Here is a 21,997-nt window from a genome sequence, read left to right as displayed (position 1 = left end):
AAACTCAACTGATCAGACATCATGTTTGATGATAGCCCACTGTTAAATTTGATTTGATTGGGTGATGTTGACACTTTCTCTGCTCCTCTAAAATGATACTGACTACTCTTGAATAATTATTAAAAAAATTACAACCAAATGAGGTAATTGACATAAGTTGGAGCATCGGCGGGAACAACCGACAGTGTGAGAGAGGTCAAAGTTTCATTCATTTCATTCAGTTTAGTGATATCCCCTGAGTATCACTTCAATGTCCCACTGTACATTTCTTGGACTGCAGTGTGTATTCCAGGAGCTCAGTGGGTGAAGATGTAACCTGCAATGCATTTTCTGGATTGTACTGAAATGTCAGTGTGACCACAATTACTGTGCATCAATGCAGTGCAGGCGTCATGCGAGAAATGCATACAGTTCAAATACAAAACAGAATGATAAAGAAATCTGATCTGTAATCTGATTTCAGAATGAGACGCTCCATTCCTTTTCTTAACCAAAACCCAAACTGATCACAAGAGCTGAAATCCCAGCTCCTGTTGTTTTGTCTGAAGAGTTTGAGCTGAGTTAATAACAGCTTCACTACCAATCTCACAGAGTCATTTTAAATATTTATGAAAATGACTTTGAGCAGAATATCTGAGTGCAAATTTTCCTTTTAAACTGCCTTTCCAAATTGTAAGAGTCTGATTAAACCCTCTTGCAATAATTTAAAAATTCATTTGTAATCCTCAATCAAACGTTGGGCATTATATTATTTGATTTGGCCCAGTGGATGAATAAGACTTTATGCACTCCATTTGCTATGCTCCATTTCAAATATATATCAAATTGGTTTAACAATATTACATATAGTTGCCCTTACTTAATAGACTCAAAGGAGAGGCTCTCTTTCTGCAAAGGACACAACAGCGGACATGACTGGAATATTGTACTTTAATTATACACGGCCTAATGTAGCCCTCATCCTGCTGTAAACGCAGCCACAAGCAGTTTCATTCCAATCATGTCATTGATGTGTCCTCATAGTTTCTGTGTTTGTACATCAACCCACCCTGTATGTCAACCACACATAACCCCATCCCCCACCCCACACACACACACACACACAGACACACATTCCCCCCAGCCTTCAGGAAGGCCCGACTTACTCTGATAGGATGTACGGATCCTTTTCTTTGAATCTGAATAAAAGTTAGACAGGCCTCGCATGCAAAACTCTGTCAGGCAGGACCACATGCCCACACCAGCAGCCACAGAGTCACCAAAAGGTGGGAGGGGAAGGAGGGATGAGGGAAGGAGGGGAGGCAGTAATAGCGAGATGGCGTCAGGATGCAGGGGGATAAGAGAGGGTAAGGTAGTGGGCAGAGTGAAAGGGAAGGGAATAGGAGGAAAGGATGAGTGGAAGTAAGTGACATAAAGGGAACGGAGGATGGTGAGCGATGAGGAATGGTGGGTAGGAAATGAGGGAAGGAAGGAAAGAGGGAAAGGGAGGGACGGGGAAAGGGGGAGGAAAGGGAGAGAGAAGAACAAACAGGCTTAGAGAGGAAAAGAAAGTGGGAGCAAGCAGCAACCAGGTTAGTGTTAGGGGAGGACAGGCAAAATACACCCGCTACTGCACCAAACCCCACAAACGCTGACGTGACCCGGGAAGTGGACTATTGTGTGAGCAGAGAACAGGAAAATGACTGGAAACAGCTGCATCTCAGTTATCAGAAGGGATTTCTAACTACATCAAATAATTAGTTGATAAAAAGAGGGTATATTTAGTTCACGTGTAATCTCTTAACATGTATCAGTACAGCAAGGAATTATGAAATTATCATAAAGTCTTGATTTGTGACATAAATCCTTAATGAAATTGACATATATAATATGAATATGTATGCGTGCTGTGACAACAGTTAAAGATGTTGTGGTGAAGACAATAAAACTGTTCATCATGGAAGATTATTTTACAGATAACGGCCTACTAAAAGACATTCTGGTTTGTCATCTAGCCTTCTAATTAATGTCTTGTAGTAAGACCACAATGAAAAGATATATTTAGGAAACAATTTCATGTGGTTTTCACTCAGACAGATTTACATGTTCTTTCATTTTGCATGTGTTTTTGTTCCACTGACGCACACAGAATCCATCATAGCAGCTACTCAGCATGGTAACATCACCACCTGGGGTACCAAAAGGGCACATTTGACTGTTTTCATACTTCTTCATCCTTCTCTAAATTGATTTAAAGACCCAACACAGGAAGACTTTAATAGAATAGAATGTTGGGGGTATGAAGTGCTGTATTAGTCAATAAAAGCTCTTATGCTAGAGTAAACGAAAAGAGTGGCCTCTGAAGCTCAAAGTTCATCCTTCAATCTGGAGTTATTTTTAACTTAAAGGCTTTTCAGGTCCACTTGCGAAAGTAGCTTCACTTGAGCTTGTACGATCTCAAATTATGAGGTCAGGTATGGTCACAAGACAGCATCGCAGATTACAGTATTATTTTGTGCTCCTATATCTTTATGTTAATGTGATTCCGGACACCATTGCCAGCTGAGATCTGTAGCGGAGAGATGGGAGGCAGGGGTCGGGGTGTAAAGAGAAACCTCTGTGGCTTTGCACTACAGATCTATGCAACAGTAGCAGGACTAAAACACAAGGGACAGAGGAATCAAATGAAAACATGCATAATAATACAACACACACAATGTAAACATGCACTTCATATCATAGTGCTGATCTGTCACAAGCATACTGGGACGGATGGGTCATTTGTCTAAGTGCGCCATGTTGTGTGTGTGTGAGAGAGAGAAGAGAACAGGAAGAAGAAGAGTTGGACTGATATATACTTCTGTGACTTAACGCATCACCGAAATTTGGTGGGGGGGGGAAAAATAAATGCGGTATCAGATATTATAAGAATGCCTTTTTAGGGCATCATGGAAGGAAAAGGTTTTCATAAACTACCAGGAGTCCTTGGTTGGTTGTTAAGTTGTCATTTCTTGCAGCACATTTCCATGGCAATCTGGCCTTCCTCAAGCAAGTCACCTTCCCCCCTCTTATGTGTTCCAGCAACTAACAGATGGAAACTTGCAATTTAAATAAGCTGACAAATCAACCTAAAGAGCATATCTATCAAATTCATTGGCAACTAACACAAATTGGCAAATATTATTTCACACTGATTAAATTATTACAGTCAGACAGAAACAGGTGTGGTGTGTTTCATGCATAGCTGACCTGGCATGAAATCACCCCAACAGATGTTTATGAATGAGAGTCTGAGGTTGCATGACCCTATCTGCCACTACTGCGTTTTTACATGGAATAGAATATATCAGTCTCACCTTAGAAAGGAGAGATACAGAGGAGGGAGAAGAAAAGACAGGAAGAAAAGAGATGGAATGTAGGAGGATTCATTCAGAGTTTAATGTGTAGGTGCATAGTTAGGTTGGTGGAGTGTGTGGTCTCCTACCTGAGGTGGACTGTCTGTTCCTGCGGGGGGAGCGGGTGAGGCGCTGGTAGGGGTCGGTGGCTCCGTACAGATCCAGGGTTGACACACAGAGCAGGATTGTTTTCTGCAAGTAGTCCACCACCGCTAAGCCGTTACAGTTCCCAAACGCCAAACTAGACACAAACACGGCAAGGGGGTGCAGGGACAGACACAGACACACACAGATGTTTGCATTTCCATGGAGGATAGGATTGGGAATCGGCTGGAAATTCACACTGTTGGAATGTTTTATAATTAGCTAACATTTCATTTTGTATTTCATTTTATTAGTCATGTCGACAGTAAAGGTGCGATGTAGAATTACTGCAAACAAATCACAGCATCAGGCTATCACAAAGAGAAATGCTATCCTGTTGTTTTTGAAAACCAATCCAGTGATTCATCCAACGATGGTTACCTGAGCTAACAACCATAATGTGATAATAGTTACTACAAATAAGTGGATGAGTGGCCTCTAATTCACCCTCATTGCTTTCTGATTTTCATCACTCATCATGTGTCTCGTACAGTTTCCATCACTGTCATGTGGCCAAGTGGATCGTGAAGTGATGTCAAATCACTATCCTGTCTGAAGCTTGAGCACAGATGACCTTCTTGCCATGTATGCAGTTCAAACATGATTACACATGAGAAGACATCACTTACACGCAATGAAAAACTAGCAAGAGCAAAGGCAGGAACAAGCAAACCGACTGTTTCTTAACTTTCAGTACAAAAATCTTCAACACCTTATCAAAAACTTATCTGTGTTGTCCAAACAACTGACTCTCAGAATTAACTCAAATTAAAACTTAAGTCAGAACGTATGAACCACACACACGCCTTCAAATAACCATGGTCTCAAAAACACAAGCCCTGAACTGGACTACACAACATGCGTGTGTCAAAGTACACTTGTTCATTATCTGCTAAATTACATAATATTTATTAATTGTATAAAATTCTTTGTAGGTCAAGATACCTAGGCCCAAATGAAAGCTAAAAGTGATTTTGTCCTCTTTTACCAATATTAGAATTTGTTCAAGTATTCTCATTTTTACAGTAGGGGAGTAGACCCACAGATAACAAAGAACCCCAGAAATTTACACTCAAATTTGCCCCCTAAATCCATATTAACTTCAACAGAATAGCAATATGACCTGGAACATTTCCAAAGAGAAAGTGCACAATATACTGTACAATGATTCAAAATCCGTGTGCCATTTATCAGCCCTGCCATGCATGGCAGGCACACAGGGAGGTGAACAAAGGAGTTCTGTCACAATATGTCATCGGTGATATAGTGGTCACATGAAAACATGTAATTAGCCACTCCAAACTTTCCCTCTCCCTTTCAGGATGTCCAATAACAACTGAAGCAGCACCCTGCAAACAGCATTTATTGCCATCACTGCTACACAAGCTATTATTCATTTGACAGAGCTCTGACCAGGACAATATTGCCAAAGATTCCTAGCTGTAAAATTGAGGTTTGATTACAGCTGCTGTTTGGATGAAAAAGAGGAATGAATCATCATCTGATCTATCAAACTGATATATGAACATTCATTTACGATGCAGGGGAAAAAGACTATGGTGGAATTTTGAAGTAGGAAAAGATGCAATTACCGATCTCATGTCTAACAAAACAAAATGAAGAGTAATGAATCATGGCTCATTGTGAAATATTCACACAGACTACAAATAGAATGACAATGTTATTTTCTAACCCTACTTGGAAAATAATCATTGCTGGCACAATGTAAATTGATCTATGGACCAAATGGTTGCTTTAAATCAGTAATACCGTCCCAAACCATTCAGCAGCTTCAAACTGTCAAATTGCAAATCATTTTGGCCTTCAAAAGCAATAATCATTCATATTTATATGTTTCACTTGCTGTCTATCAGGCTTTACTCACTTTCTCATTGCCACATTCGAGGCAGAAAAATAGATTTTACTTTTCGGACTATGAACCTGGACTGGTTTTATTCTTTTTTCCAGACTCTTTGGGACACTAATGTGCATTTGCTTCACCTTGACAAATGTCACTGATATACAAAGAATCCCTCTGCAGGGCCAACAAACTGAAATAGCAGGAAGCTTCTTCTCTTCTTCTTTTCATTTTCGGTGTGCATGTGTGTGTTTTCAAATGTAAGACATCGGACAGTCAATATCTGAAACCCTATTCACAATGTGAAAAGCCACACATGAACACTGCAGCCCTTTCAAAAGGCCAGGAAATTATTGTTTTCTGACAACAGGCCTGCCATTGACCAAAACCGTACAAATAGCCTTAAAGTACTCTATTGATTGCCGGAGCTGAGGGTGTCATCCAACTCTGCACTCAACCCCACACAAGATAATTCAATACTTCACACATTTTGATTTATAGACACACAAGGAAGACAGGAGCAAAATGGCACCGCCGGCGCTGAGGAAGAAGTTAAAACATTTCAGCATTAAAATTCTTCCAAAGGAATCCTCCCAGCCTGAAGATATCATGCGATGAAAAAAAAGATATCAAGCAAACAGGATATGAACCAGTTCAGGGTTTATCTTCTATATGTATCATACATAAATAAAGATGAATATATATATCAAAATATTAGTCTAGCTAAACCCCCAAGATTATAATTTAGTCTTCATCACAATTGTGAGGGTACGTGGTTGTACTGCCGTCAAAGTAAGGCCAGAACAAGAGCACATTTCTCTGTCTCATCTCAAGGCACCTCATACTTTGGTCACCCTAACCGAGCGCCTATGATGTCAGCTGTGCACGGAAACAGGTGCATTCCCAGATATGAGGTAGTGTGTGTCCTTGTGTACTGTATTTGTGCGGTGTGGGCTTCTCTCTCTTGTGCTGACTCCATGGTTGTGTCTCTCTGGATCAGCCAATAACAACTTTTTAGATGGCCAATTACCATGGCCACCTACGCCTCCAGTCAGTGTGTTACAGGATGTCAGGGTACTGAAGTTTAAACTCTTGTCAAACTGTTTCCTCTGGCTGCCAAAATGCAAAGTTCACTATTAGAGTTTTGATACAGTGAATTATGTTTTGCTTCGACAGCTCGAGAGTTTAAACTGAAGTGTAAACCAGCCAATTAAAGTGCTTCCAGTGACAGTTTGTACAGCTTCCACGCTCTCTGTACTGTCATGCTGAACCCACTTTCAAATAGTTCTTTTCACTACCAATAATGCTCTTGTCAAAGTGTTGTTAAGAGTAACATGGCATCACAACAACTGTCCCATCAATACCGTCATACTAAAACAATATAGTCATGAAAGGAGCAACACCAATAACAGCAAGAAATAAAAGATATATTAAAAGGAAAATGGCAAAAAGGTACGTGGAGGCAGACCAGACTGCCATGCATCTGAGATGACAGGAAGAGACTTACAGGCCATAAGCAGAGTTGATGTCCAGGCTGGTGATCTGTTGGGGAGGTTCTCCATCCACCGACAGCAGCTGGATGACCAACTCTGCCTGGTAACCTGGGGGGACCCGCACCACTCGATCCTTTACCCTGAAACACGTAGAACGAAACATGTAGAACATATACATTGTGAGAGAGACGCGGCACAGCGACATTTACTTTCATTTCACTTATTAATTTGAGTTGGAGACGGAGGTCTGCAGTTCCCCCAACAACTCTGGGGCGACAGTAGCTCAGTCCATAGGGATTCAGCTTGGGAACCGGGGGTTGCTGGTTCGAGTCCCGTATGGACCAAGAAAGTGGACTGGTAGCTGGTGATTTGCCAGTTTGCCTCCAGGGCACTGCCGAGGTGCACTTGAGCAAGGCACCGAACCCCCAACTGCTCCATGGGCGCCGTATGATGCCCTGCACCCTCTCTGTAATGCATGTGCTTGTGTGTGTGTGATATGAGGGGATGCAAGATAAATTTCAATTGCATGCGATTTGCTGTGAATTGCATGCAAAATGACGATTAATAAAGTATCTTTATCTTAATCTTAAACAACCATGTTTGGCTCCAAGACCTGACAGACCTGACTCACTTGTCAGCTATAGATCACAAGATGTGTATGTGACAAATGATGATTTGGCTTGTCCCCTTAGCTTTAATGAACAGAGATCTCATCATACACTAGAGAGCAATATCGCAATACCGGTGCCAAATGGATACAATACAAGATGAAATGACATTCTGTGTAAACCTTGGCCTTACTTGAGGCAGGGGATGCTGTCTTTGTGACCCTCAGGGGTCCCGCTGCCCGGGCTAGCTGGGTGTTGTGGTGACTTTGAGCTGGGCTCTGAGAAGCAGGGATTGTTTTCTGTCTCAGATGGAGAGATGATGTCCTCCGACTCACACTGCAGACGCATCTCTAGTGACTAGGGATAAAAGAGATCAAAGTTTATCCATGGGAAAAGGTCATTTGTATTATGGAGATGTTGATCTCATCTAGGCTTGTTTGGACTTGGTGGAGGTACTGTAGAATACCAACCCAGTAGAAGACCACTCACCACTATCTGAGTGTTGGCATCGTATTTGCTGAAGCGATACAGGATGATATGAGCTGAGATGCCGACAACACAGAAGATGCGACTCTGGGGACACCAGCTGACCATCTGAATAGCGAAGGGGTCTTCCTCCACCAACTCTGCCGCCCGGCCTTCACCCGGCTTGATCTTCTCGAACACCTTGGAGGTCTTCAGCTTGTACAGCATCTGCAGTGTGACTGGTTAGAAAGGCAGAGAAAACCAACTGACAGATAAATGTGTTAAATGTGGCACATATGTCGCTGCAATGTCATCACAGTTGTGAACATAGACAAATACAAATCAGTACCACAACTTATATCGTTTTCAGACAGGACTGAGGAAAATAAATGAATCAGGTCTAGAGCTCAGATTGAGAAAGGAGTGGACTTACTTGCAGATGCATCCCAAAATTTAACAGCTCCATCAGCATGTCTGTACAGAGGGAAAGATTTCAACTTAATGGCAAAGTGAGTTCAAGTTATCTTTGAATGAATATTTGTAGGATTACTTAAAAGTCTAGGTAAGAAGAAGTTTGGCTTCTTAAAGAGACCAATAAGTCAGACAGGCATAATATGTATAAATGTCTGTTATATAATAGCAGAAATGATCAATCTAAATTGTGATCTGCAAGATATTTGATGAGATGTTCTTTAATGGTGATGGGTGTTCACTCTAACTGCCTGTGGTTCCAGCGAAAGGGCAAACGGAGCAGGTGAGGGTGTGTATAGTCTCACTGCCTGCAATGAAATTAGATGAATCAGGTTGACCTTTTAGACCCATGCAATAAGAGACCATGATTCCAAAGTTCTACAAACCAGAGATAACAAATTTGTCTGGTCCGCTATAGCCGATCCATAATGATCATGGTGTAGGGAGGAGGTACCTCACTAAGAACACTTTGAAAACAGCACTTAAGAGTTAGAAATGGACGTAACTAGGTCACCCTAATGTTGCTGTTTAAAGAGGCATTAACGAGCCAGAGGTTTCACTCCTAGGAAGCCTCTAGGTGTCTGTGGTGGTGAGTAATATACCACCACATAAAAGTATAGATATAAAAGCATGGAGAAACAACAGTAATAGGATGAGTGGTGCTGAAATGCTGTGTGACTTAAAATGTGTCAAACAAGAACTGTCTGACTGGAGCTTCAAGAAATAGGTTTCTATTGCCACGCAGCTGCACACAAGCCTAAGATCACTGTGTGCAATGCCAAGCGTCGGCTGGAGAGGTGTAAAGCACGGCGCCCGCAGAGTCTGGAGCTGCGGAAACGTGTTCTCTAGAGTGATGAATCCCGCTTCGCTATCTGGCAGTCTGATGGATGAATGTGGGTTTGGCAATTTGGATGAGACTGGAATTGGAACCCCCGATTGCGAGCCAGGCCTTCTCATCCAACATCCATTGGCGCCCGAATGTGGAGTTTTTGGTTGAATGGGCACAAATTCCAGAAACAGAAACACTGAAAAATTGAGCCATGGTCTGGGAATGAGATGTTCAACAGGCTCCTGTAGCTGTGATGGTCAGGTGTCCATTAGATCATATTACAGTGTATGAGTTGTTTGAGCTTTGATTTTGAAGTTATTGAGGCATGTATATTAGGAATTAGAATAATGCCTGGACAACAAATAAACTGCCTTTTGTTCTTTGACAATCAGTAAAAGAAGACGGTTCTGACTTCTTCTGATCACATAATAGTTCATGTTATTGTAAGTTATAGTTTAATATTTCTCCCTTACCCTGTGATGATGATCTCTGGGTAGGTGTGGGCACCTATTGTCCACGTTCCTCCAGCGACAGGCCACTCCTAAATGGTTACAAACTATTTTCATCATCTTGAACATCCAAACCGTAATCCAATCTCATCTCATTTTGGAAAGAAGAGTGATTTTAATTGCCATTTCTTTTCTGTTACTACAGTAACTCGTCATTCTCTCTCCGTACCTTTTGACTGTAGCCTGTCTTCTTGTGTTTAGCCCCTATAGAGTACAGGATGGGGATGATGTCAGGAGGACAGTCTGCAAAGTAGGCTGTGCAGGTAACTGGAGACTCGTGGACGTCCATGGGGTAAGGGTTCTCAAAGACTGGGAAGCTGCAAAATACATATTATGGTCCATAATGTTATGTCACAGTGGGTAGAGAGGTGAAACTGACAGTGTGTGCTGTTATCCCACATAAATAATTGTGCATTAAGTAATTGAACAGCTGGCCAGCTCATTAAAATAATTGCAGGGAGATTCCCAAAAACAACCCCTGCCTCACTCTGGAATTAAGCTCTGTCCTGTTTTCCCCTTGTATGAGATTTACTGTGCTGAGATTATCAAATCACAGACACACCCCACCCCTTCCCCTGTTTAAGAACAATGCCTTTTCACTCCGCCTTCCAGTGTGGGCAGAAAATTATAGACACAGATAATTTCGGACATCAGATGTTTGCAGCTGAATACAACACAGCGTGCCTAAAATCACCAGCTGGCCTCCTGGATACTTTCCATACCAGCTGTGGCAGCATTTGCACCCTGAAAGTGTTTTTTAATGGACAATATGTGACCCTGACTTTCTCCCTAAAGTGTGGATATAGTTGAACAGTTTGAACATCCACCTTTAATACTTTCTGTCCTGCTGTTGGCTGTTGGTCCTGGATAAATGAGTGGCATTTACTCCCTGAGGTGAAACCTGGTGTGCCTCTTTTTGGCTCTCACGCACTGAAGTCATATCATGTCATGTCAAATGGTTGACACGAGGCTCACTCCCTCCCTCATCTCCGCTATCAGCCCTGTGCAGCCCTGCTGCTGGGAAGTACACTGACATGTCTCTTTCTGTGTGTGTGTGTGTGTGTGTGTGTGTGTGTGTGTGTGTGTGTGTGTGTGTGTGTGTGTGTTTGTGTGTATGCATCTGCATCACATACTTGCTTTGTGTAAGATCCACTACGATTAAGTCCTTCTCCAATAGCACCACCACAGCATAAGGCTCCTGGACCTCTGTAAAATAAGAAAATCCTACTGAAGTGGAGAAGTGACAGAAGAAAGATCACATTTGACTTCATCCATCCGCCCATCCTAAGGGAAAAACACACAGAAATGGGGAGAACATGCAGTCTTTGCACAGCAAGGCCAGATTCAAACCCAGAACCTTCTTGCTTTGAGGTGACAGTGTTAACTACTACAGTATGCTATCCTCAATAGGTGAGTACAGGGTTTTCCAATAGTGTGTTTATAACATCAATCACATAAAAAATGAACTCTATGAACTTGTCTTTGTCTTTCTTGTTATTTCTAGCTGGATTTGTGTTTGTGAATGAAAGCCAAATCCACCAAACGAAGCAGTTCCCCCAGGGGGTTTCTTTCTATTCTGACAGTAATGAATAAAGAATGAAGAATAAATCAAACAAACATGGCAACAGCAACATTTTTGACATAAACCACCAGGCTCATACCATTAATGTCAGTTTTGATCAGCAGGCTTGCAGCTCGAGTGCCACCCCACACAAAACCCATTCAGCTCTCACTTTATTTCATCCGACGGGCTAAATAAACAACTTTGTGCAGTTTAATTACCCCATAAAATCTGGAAAATGTGTCTCCTGACGACTTTGTATGCACTCACCATTGTTGTATGGAGTCTCACACAGCGCCATGAACTCCACGATAGGATAGTCCATCTCCAGCACTGTGATGGCCTTCCCGTGCATGATGGTTAAGGTCGGCCGCCGTCCAGCTTTGTCATATGAAAGTCCCCCGGAGAAGATGACAAAAGGCTCACTGTGGGGAGAGAACAGAAGCTGAAAACGGATTCATCTGAGACTGTGAATCAATGAACTATCACAAACTATGACATAACACAAGTAAAAACCAAAATTTAATGGGTTCCAGTTTCATCAAATTTGGATCACAACTTTTTCAGCGATCCAGCTAACTATGGTGCAAAAAACAGCAGATGCAGATGACAACACAACCCCCTTTAGCAAAGAGAATTAATGGCTGAATGTGTAAATAAAAGCATAACAGATGGATCCAAAAAAACTAAAACAGACTTCCTTTTCAAATCAGTTAAAATGGGGTGTGTGTCATATGAGTGTGCAGTATAACAGTACACTAATTAGAGAAGCAGCCCCTAAGGCTTTCAAAACTATAATCCATACATATTTAGTCAAAATCTCCATCTCCTTGCAAAATAGTGCTACTCTAATTGAATTCCTGAGCACGAGAAGATGAGACCATGCTTTAGTCAAGCCCAAAATTATTGACACTGTTGGTTGTGATTGTGAAAACAATGTATCTGTTCTCTCACACACAACACAGCCCCCACATCCCCTGGCACAAAACAGGAGAATCATAAATTATGCAAACAGATAAAATGTACATGTGTCACTTTGTCATCATTTCAATCATCATTAACTACATTTCAGCCTATTTGTCTTTTTGACAGTTGCCCATCCCATGACAGCACTATGACACTGATTCAGCTGACAGAGGGAATATGAGCGTGTCAGTCTAATAGAATAACAGCAGGCATTGCACAGTAGGAGGAAGTTATTCTAATTTAAAACACACAGTCAAATTGAACAAGATATATAATGCAAAAAAGAACATTGTGTACCACAACCCGAGAGACAAAACGTCACTGCATAACTGATAAGCGGAAAAACACATGAAACAAAGAGCGAGCACTGACAGGTGGAACAGTGTGTTGTTATGGTAATAACTGGGTTGAGATGATTCCATATCCGTTACCTCACAATGACAGCAGTAACAAGTGTGTTTATCAATGGGCAGGTGTCCTCTGTTTCTGGAGTGTATGTATGAGTTTATTCTAATCTTTAAAGTGACATGCTGTTTTAATCTCTGACCTACTGCAGGGAGCAGACAGTGCAGAGCAAATACTGGCTTTAAATGGGTAAGAACAGTACCATGCACTCATACTAATACCTGTTCCTTGAGGTCTTGTACTCTACTTTGAGTATGGGCTTACAGGACTCCTTCTTCCCATCCTTCTGGATCTTGCCTGTAGTACAGGACAAAGAAAAAAACAAACACAACATCATTAACAATATCCTAGAGAATAACATTGTTTATCTTTGTCGCTACAATCGGAGCAATTTACAGAGCTGTGGAGGCTAATGGGGGATCCACCTGCTAATGGAGGAAGCTGCTGCTCACCTGGACTAATGGACCGAGGACAGTTAAGTTCTTTGCTGTCATGTGGAGGAGGGGCTTTACTGGTTAAAGTGAGTTGCAATATTGTATTTACACCAAGGAAGGCTTTTGAAGGACCTAGGGTCCTGCCTTCAACGTTAGAGGGAAATAAGAAATGTGTAGTAGGTGTGTGTGTAAATGAAGAGTAGGCGTGTGTGTGTGTCTCACCGTGAGGGAAGGTGACCTGGAAAGGCTTGGTGGTGTTTCTGAGGTTCCACATGGTCAAGCTGCCGTCTGAGTGGCTGCACATGAACTGTTTCCCCTCATGGTGCCAGCCCACTGAATGGATGGCCTGGAGCAACGAGACAGTGACAGGAGTTTACAAAGGTTTACTATGTTTACATGCTTCGTTTATGTCCGTTACGTGTCACACACACACACATGTTGACAGGGGGACAGTGACTATTGTGAAAGAATAAAGGACTATTGTGAAAGAATAAAGGACAAGCTACAAACTACAGAACAATGCCTGGTTGAGATTCTGGGAATTTGATCATGAGTTGCCACAACTTGTTTAAAATTTACCTCACATATTTTCAAAAGTATATTGGTATAATGTGTTGTAATTAAACAAAGCTGAACAGCAGCTCTAGGAAACACTGCAAATGGGTTTCGGAACACAAACAATTAAAAGCCTGTCATGGCTTCCTTCTTGATACAATATCAATCTGCTCAGCTGTGTATTGCTTATACGTTTTGTCAATCTCTCTACACCGCATCTGATCTGTCATTTTAGCTGATGGCAAAAACAGCAATCTCACTGGTTCAAACTTCACTCAAAGTTGAAAGCTAAAAACGTCTCAGAACAGGATTACAAACACAAAAGCAATTCCTAACACTAATAAACTAAATTAAAGGCTTCAAAAACATCAAAATCAAAATGTGAGAATAAAAGAGGATTCAGTTAGAGCTTATTCGCCTCTGAAGCCTTTTCACCTATTGGGGTATTAAATATTACAAAGGCTCTTGTTCATCTTGCAGCTCAGTGCAGCATCAGTGTGGAGACGATTTTGATGTTTTTGCCCTTGAGGCACAAATTTACAATGCTTCTATATGGCTTTGATGGGGTTAGTGGTTCATATTTATAACTCAGCTGCGATGTTGCCAGATGCTGCCAAATCCAGCTATCAAATCTTACTTTCCTGTGAGACCTTAAGGCTCAATGGACTAAGGATAAGATTCGTTCGGAGAACATTTGCCGAGCCTTGGGTTTAATTTGGAAGCTCCTCCAGTTTGTTTCTTCACCACAATAGGAAAAGGACCACAGGGCGACAAAGTGAAGGAAATGCAATGCTGTGCAGCTGTGTTGAAGTGGAACATATGAGGTCGTATTTTTAACAGGAGAAGTCAACTCAATTTACTCGGTGTTCAAGGGGCTTTGAGACATGAGAACACTGTTGCTAGGCGACTAACAACAACAAAGGATGTCACTGGATGCCCTTTTCAAAACCGTCAAATGATTTTTCTAATGCATCTGCACAGGAGAGAAGAAAACAAAAGTAAGTTTTACGGGTCCCTTTACAAAAGACAATATCCACACTCTCAGTGGTGTTCACTCCAGTGTGAACGCCACTCGAGTGGGTTGATCATGTGAAATCAGTGGGATATGTCCAAGTGAATTCCAAATCAAGGGAACAGGTTTACATGAGTGCAGATTTCTTAGCTGTTAACACTCCCCGGGTGGTGTTTTGTGTGATGTAACAGATCGTCTTTTGTACTTGACTGCCTCTTGTGGGCTACAAGTGTAGAGAGGAGTCGGGCAGAGATGCTGGTGCTGTGCTGGTGGAGGTGCGCATCGGCACACATTAAACAACAGCAGCACAGTGTGACTCTTGACAGGAGATGAGACAGGAGGTGAAAGATTGCAGAGGATGCAGAAGATCAATGCTGTGTGCTGGAAAATGATTTTCGGGGTGAAAATCGGGTTTGAAGACACAGGATGTGCTCGTGTGTGTGTGTGTGTGTGTGTGGAGGGTGGAAATGGCTTGAAACTCAAACAACACCAGTTTTAAGTTAATTTGTGTGATTACATGCACTGAATTTATACATGCTTTTTTGATTTATGACTGCATAATCTAGGTCTGTTACTTGAGGTGAGTTTACTCAGATTTCAGTCCCTTTCGGGTTTATACACACAGAGCATCAATGGCGTGAAGGATTTTGAGGTTGTAGAGGGAGAAATGCAGAGAGACTGACCTAAGTGGCCTCGCCAATTTACGTCCTGAAAAATTAAAGCTTGTCTCCTTTTAAGTACAGCTGACTAAGTCGAAAAGTTCTCATTTAATTTTCAAATCACAGCCTTGTGTTGCAGAGAGACAGAGTGGCCACTTACATCCACTTTCTGCCACCACCACTTTAGTGATGTAGGAGGTTTTTAATGTCACTCTATTCACAAAGTCGTCTCAGTATAATCATGCTTACTATGTTATTGTGGTCTCTAATACTCTGTTTTGTCATATTGTTAAACACAAGATTACTTCTCCCACTGTTACACAGGAATGACTAGGATTGTCTAGTCTAGTGCAGTCTAATCTAATCACTAATACAATAGCATACAAACCAGGGTCTAATCCAATATGATACAGTCCAGTGTATGGCCTAATTCAATATACCATAAAATACCATACAATCCAAAATCTAATCTACTCTAATCCAATACAATGCAGTCCAGTGTATGGTTGAATTCAATGTGATGTAATGTACAATTCCACATGATCCAGTGTGTGGTCTAATCCAATCTAATCTATGATGACATTCAAAATACACCTGACAAGTTTCACAAGACGACAGCATTTTAACAGAGAGATCAACGCATATTTTTTTGAAGAAGATGACACCTGCCATCCTCTTCATGTATACTTCACCTCATCGTAGTAGATTCTGAAGTCGGCCTTCTTGGCTCGGAGGTCCCACTGCACGACGGTGCCACTCTCAAAGCCGATGAGCAGCTGCAGTGGAGGGAGTGGGCAAAAATGGCAAGGAAAGGATGAAATAATGTTTTCAATAGCCTGGAATCAAACGATGAGTGCTGTATGTACATATCAAATCCATTCACTCACACTTGAAATTGCTCTCTGTGGTAATGGAGTAATTTTACCTCTGGCACCAAACACAGCTTAACTCATCCTTCCCCAAACCCCCTATTCCTCCTCCTCCTCCTCTCAGTTGTCCTCTCTGTTCCTCTTTCGAGCATTTTGTTCTCCAAACACTTGGTCCCTAAAAGCAAAGTGCTGAAGAGTTCTGTGTTAAATGGGTGTTGGGGGCGATTTCTATTGTGAGTTCTACTGAGCATTACTTCATTGCCTGCCTGCTGGGGTTTTTATACGATTTACAACAGAATTTTACTTCAGTGAATATGTAGCAGGGCATGTCGTGAGAGTTACGAGGGAAGCAGAGAATTGGGGGATTAAACAGGGATAATAAATCTTGAAACTACTAACCTATGGGGAAATCTCCGCTGTATTCATGCCAAAGCTCTTAACTGTAGCAATCGCTGAACAATGGACAGTGTGAGAAATGATTAGACCTGTCGCCTGTTTGCTTTGGTCTTTATCTAGGGACATAGAAGTGTGTGTTTTAGCTTGGTTTGGTTGTGCAAGGCAGAAAATGCAACCAGCCTAAAATATAGCAACAAAGGTCCCATGGGAACACATCAATCAGAAATGTCTTGGGGCGATACTGACCAAGCCAAACCAGGTAGAAGTTCACTATGCCACTATTCCCTAGCCGTAATCATCATTTGTCTCAATCTCAAATAAATGATGGCAGTAGAGGCTGAAATTGACTCGGAGACATTGTGTAGAAAACCGCATATTGTTGTGAAGAGGACTTGCTGCGTTCACTCGGCTCAGCAGGAGAATGGAGCAACCTGAGCACACACTGTGATGGCCACAAGCTAACCTTCAATGTGGTCCCCCTGAAGACAGACGAAATAAGCTTTTTGAAATGCCTTAGGGTCATGAATGAATGAAAAAGGCTTCGGTAAAGGCCGTAACTCTTGAGTCATTGTGGTCAGCAGAATGTGTCTGCACTCAGGTGGATAGTGCCACAGTGCCTGACCTCCTGACTCCTCCAGCTGTCATCCTAATGCTCAAATACTGTACATCATAGCTGCCGTATCTACTGTTTTTATTTACAGCTGCACAAAAACACCATGCAGTACCCTTTCTTACAAAAAAGAAACCAAGAAACACCTTAACCACCCCAAGACACACACACACACACACAGAGAAGTGTTAGATAAGAGGATATAGGGCAGCGCCAACACAATGGAACAGACAGATCAGAAGAGATGGAGAGCGCTGCTGGAGGAGGATTTAAGACAACAACACTTTAAGATGGTGAGACAGAGACAGATCTCCTGTAGAGAAGAAAGGCTGCATGCAGACTCAAATCTGAAGACGGGAAACAGAAAGCAGGTGGGCTGTAAAATAGCCAGTCTGTCCAAACCGCATCCATGCAGACAAACAGATCAGATGGTCAATGATGTCACCAGACACTCAAAGGCATAGGACAAAAAGATACAAATAAATATGTCATTGTTTTTAAGCAGGAAGAGGAAGATGGGGGTGATGAGGTAATTTAGACCGATTCATTCATGAGATACAGAATGAGCCACGCCTTCCGTTGATCAGGTCCAGGAAGCCCACCAGCTTCCACTAAAAGCCTTTATATCTTTGTATCTTTATGAGACGTGCTGCTTACAGACAGATGGGCGAACGCGGCATAAAACAACCTCTTTGGTCGAGGTAATTAGACATGTTTTATAGTTTTGGCAGAGCTGGCTTTACTGGTAGCTACAGGACAACAGATGGATAGGCATTGATTGGCGTTAAAATGTAAAGAGCCAAGATCCACTGTGGGAAACACATCTTAATGGACGGAAATATGCCAGTAATCTTGTTCATTAAAGGCCTGGACATCCGCTCATTATCACTTAATAAACTTTACCCTTAGATTCCACTTATTAGGGAAAAAGGAGGACCAAACTGTAATGGAAATTCATTCTGAGAGTTAATTTTGTGGAGGACTACAGTGCTGTCTGCTGGGCTGGTGTCTGAGGTGTGAACAGATGAACATGTGGTGCCACTGCTAAGGACAACTGCTCCTCACTGTGTCACTGTGATGTGTTTGTTTGTGGGAAAACAGCTATGTTGGCCTTGCAATTGCATCTGTTGGTCATTGTCCAAGCTTGTGCCAGTAATGAGTGGTGTGTGGAGTGTGAATATAGCTCTATCTCCACATGTGTTCCCAATAATCCCCATTTTCATTGGGAACTACTTTCCCTGTAATCGGATAAGCTCCATCTCCTTCTGAATGTGTCCACGAGAGATGTTAGTGCATAACAGCAACACTAAGTATGTTTACATGTACACTACATACCATACACCTACAAACAAACTATTTTTACTCCACCGTTCCGCCTAATATAAAAGATATATTGCGTAATCGGCACATGAGGGGAGGAAATGCCTGTGGCAGAGGATCAGTTTGTTTATAGCCTTTACATGCCTGAGGAAATTGATATACCGTTACATAATCCACGGCTGTTGCTTGGAGTAAATTTACGCCAATTGACGGCAATCTGATTCTAATTACGGCCTTCACACAACGTCTGACAAAAAATTGATTGCTGAATTACTGCATTGATCGGAGTATAATCAAGAGTTTTAGGTGCATGTAGGCACGCTGAGTGGTCACCATGGTAGCTTGCAATCAATTCTCTATGAACAAGGTGTTGATTGCTCTTTGTCAGATTTAATGTCTTTGATGCTTGACAACGCTGATTATAACTGGGAAGTTGGTGAAGTAGATATGCAAGAAAATCAGCATTAAAGCAAAGAAGTTGAGGGAGATTTTGTCCTTAAGCGGAATTTGCTGCTCTCGTCGACAATAATCTCAGAAACAACCAGCTGATAATCTATTGTTTCTAAATTGCCACCTGCAGCACAGGAATGCCATCGCTTGAGACAACCGCACATGACAACTGCAGCAAACCCGTGTCTTGCTATTATGTCTTCACGGCTTGTCAAATCTATTTTCACCCACGGGCGATGACATCCATTGGGGAAATCAATACACTCCTGCGTGACCTCTCTTTCACTGAAGCCTACTCCTTACTGGTTTCCCTGCAGCTTGACCCTGAAAGACCGCGTGAAAGTTAGTACCTGCAGCGGAACCCCTGACATCTTTATCTGTGTGTTTGTGTGGGAAAAGCAGGGGAGGAAAAAGCAAGAAATAGAAAGAACCGCCTTGTGTACAAACATGGGGTTTTAAGCTTGGCAGAGGGTGAAAGAGAGGGCCAGAGTTCAAACAAGTTAGCCTACGGTGAGTTGAGCTTCTGTGTTTCAGCTTTGTGAGCTCACAAGAGAGTTTGGTAAGCAGGAGGTGTTGTTGTTGTTGTTGTTGTTGGTGCGTCTTTCATCGGCCTTTTACTCACCTTGCCTTCATCCTTCGGGCTGTCGCTCAAATGAACCACGGGTCCTGGATGAGTTTTAGTCGATCTGTGGCGGAGAAAAGGGAAAAATGAGACACTCTAATGCGGCGTAACAATGCTTTCAAACGATTCATACGCCTTGTTATGACACGACGTGAAAGGACTGAAAAGTAAGAGTATGTGCTCAACAGACTCCCCAAACACCCTTTATTCTATATTCCTTATCTACAGTGTCTTTTTTAAATTAGTATTCAATCACATAGGACGGAGAGTAGAAATCTGATTCCATAACCGCAGCACTGAACTTCTTTCCTGATTTAAAAAATGAATATAAACAAGGACCTAATCTAAATTTAAACATTTCCACCATGTCCAGGTCACGACATCTTCCACTCACTGCTTCTTATTCCACATAATGCTACATCACCAGGACTTAAAGGGAAATGTAACCTGTACAAATCCACTGATCAAAAACATCAGGGAAAGATTAGAAGTATTGAGCAGCTACAGCCATAACTTCTGTCAGTATGTAGGAACATGCAGGAAGAGGGTGTGAGGGTTCATGTTTGGAAATATCCTCCTATACAGAACTGTATTTGGTTCAAACCTGCCTCTTAAATTCCGACATCGTACCTGAGACTTGATTATAAAGCAGCTTAAACCATGCAAGTGGCTGAAACAAGAGCCAATCTGGGAAATTGATGTAAAGTGTGACCTATGCCTATCATGTTTGGGAATGGGAACGTTTGGTTCTGCCTGCTGCTAGAGGCCGATAAATTTCCTTTTCAGACATTAAAGTCGCCAAGGTGTCAACAAACCACCCACAAGACACAACAAACCAGCCCAATCACCAAAGTGCCACAATGAAGGCATGCCAACAGCTCATCACCTACACTTACACACCCACTGATACACACACACACACACACAAACACTGTCTAATGCTACACACTCATAACGTCTGACCTTTTCTTGTCCATCAACAAAACCAATATTTCATGATGTGCAGATGAGGGTAATGGAATCTGACGCAAACACACACACACACACACACAGACACACACACACACACACACACACACACACACACACACACACACACACACACACACGAAACACTAAGTGCATCTTTTAGGAATGTATCAGTAAAAGTTATTGCAATTATTCATTGTTTTGGTTGAAAGTGTTGTCATTGGGTGGGCGAAGTTGTGCGGTCTTGTTGAAGGTTGTTCTCATCATCCCGATCAAAGCCATGAATGCTTATTGAACAGAGTTTTTGAGTACCTTTGACGAAGGTTTTTCCCTTTCAGCCTTTGAAAACCGCACACAAAGAAAGCGAGCGTATTCATCATGTAAATATATGGAAAGAACGGAAAACACTGAATGCGCTTCTGTGTTTGCCAAGGCCGAGCAGAGGCCGCACTGAATCTGTGTCACATCAGAGAGAGAAATCCCCCTGCTGGTTGGCGGTGGAAACACGCTTCGTTTTCACTCGCCAAGCACTGTTTTTTCTTGTGCTTGGCTTCTGTCAAGGTTTGTGGGACGAGGTTGATGTTGCGGGGAGTGTGTGTTTACTTTATCGGCTCTGTAGGCGGCGCGGCTGACATGACTCCGGGATTACAAATGTAACAGTGTGTCACGGCAGGAGTCTATGAACTGTGGCGGAGCGAGAATTCGGGCCGCTGTGTTGAGTCGCCTCTCGTCTCTCATCTTGTTTGGGAAGGAATCTGTTGCAGATGAAATTGTGCATTAAATGTGTCGCAAAGCCATTTGAATTTCAATGAGGCCCCCCTCCCTCTGTTTGGGTATACAGATCCCACCAGAACAGCTCTCCTGACAGACTCACTCTCTGATTTGTAATGAAAACAATCCATCTGTGGATAGTTTTCATGCAAATCTTAATCTTGTGCAGACTTATATAATCAAATCTAAATACACACACGTACACACACACACACACACACACGTGCGTACGTAGCTGTTTCATGCTAATTTGCTGTGTTGGTACGGTGGATGAAGGAAACTGTTCACCTTGTGCTTCCTCAGTAAAACATGTCTCCTCATTCCTATTCAGTCTCGCTCTCTCTATGTCCCTGTTCACCTCTGTCTCTCTCTGTCTGTCTGTCCGTGTGTCTGTCTGTCTGTCTGTCTGTCTGTCTGTCTGTCTGTCTCTCTCTCTCTTCCCCTCTCTTTCTGTCTCTCTCTCCCTCAGACTCTCTTCTCTCTTTGTCTTTGTTCCTCTCTCTGTCTCTCTATCTGTCTTTCACAGGGTCGATCTCTCTGTGTTCACCTCTGTCTGTCTGTCTCTGTCTGTCTGTCTGTCTTTCTGTCTGTCTGTCTGTCTGTCTAATCTATTTCTGTCTGTCTCTCAGTGTTTACACCCTGTCTGT

General features: G+C 42.3%; 1 protein-coding gene across 2 annotated transcripts in view; it reads right to left on the bottom strand.

Annotated features, from left to right (window-relative positions):
* Positions 1-21,997, bottom strand: part of stxbp5l (syntaxin binding protein 5L) — a 94,532-nt gene that overhangs the window by 19,490 nt on the left and 53,045 nt on the right. Inside the window, exons 6-20 of one of the 2 annotated variants that reach the window (XM_076159165.1) lie at positions 19,611-19,674; positions 16,036-16,119; positions 13,340-13,463; positions 12,905-12,980; positions 11,583-11,737; positions 10,885-10,957; positions 9,921-10,068; positions 9,716-9,783; positions 8,376-8,416; positions 7,967-8,181; positions 7,671-7,834; positions 6,884-7,009; positions 3,464-3,615; positions 2,433-2,435; positions 1,146-1,214 (exon numbers count right to left, since the gene is read on the bottom strand). In XM_076159165.1, coding sequence (XP_076015280.1) covers positions 1,146-1,214; positions 2,433-2,435; positions 3,464-3,615; positions 6,884-7,009; positions 7,671-7,834; positions 7,967-8,181; positions 8,376-8,416; positions 9,716-9,783; positions 9,921-10,068; positions 10,885-10,957; positions 11,583-11,737; positions 12,905-12,980; positions 13,340-13,463; positions 16,036-16,119; positions 19,611-19,674 — 1,562 coding nt within the window. The remainder of the gene's footprint in view (positions 1-1,145; positions 1,215-2,432; positions 2,436-3,463; positions 3,616-6,883; positions 7,010-7,670; positions 7,835-7,966; positions 8,182-8,375; positions 8,417-9,715; positions 9,784-9,920; positions 10,069-10,884; positions 10,958-11,582; positions 11,738-12,904; positions 12,981-13,339; positions 13,464-16,035; positions 16,120-19,610; positions 19,675-21,997) is intronic. The other variant, XM_076159167.1, reaches the window with a different exon arrangement.

The sequence above is a fragment of the Genypterus blacodes genome, unplaced genomic scaffold, assembly GCF_046128005.1.
Source record: "Genypterus blacodes isolate CSIRO-AG114 ecotype Tasmania unplaced genomic scaffold, CSIRO-AGI_Gbla_v1 ptg000093l_1, whole genome shotgun sequence".
Lineage (NCBI taxonomy): Eukaryota > Metazoa > Chordata > Actinopteri > Ophidiiformes > Ophidiidae > Genypterus > Genypterus blacodes.
This window is presented reverse-complemented; position numbering and strand designations above follow the sequence as displayed.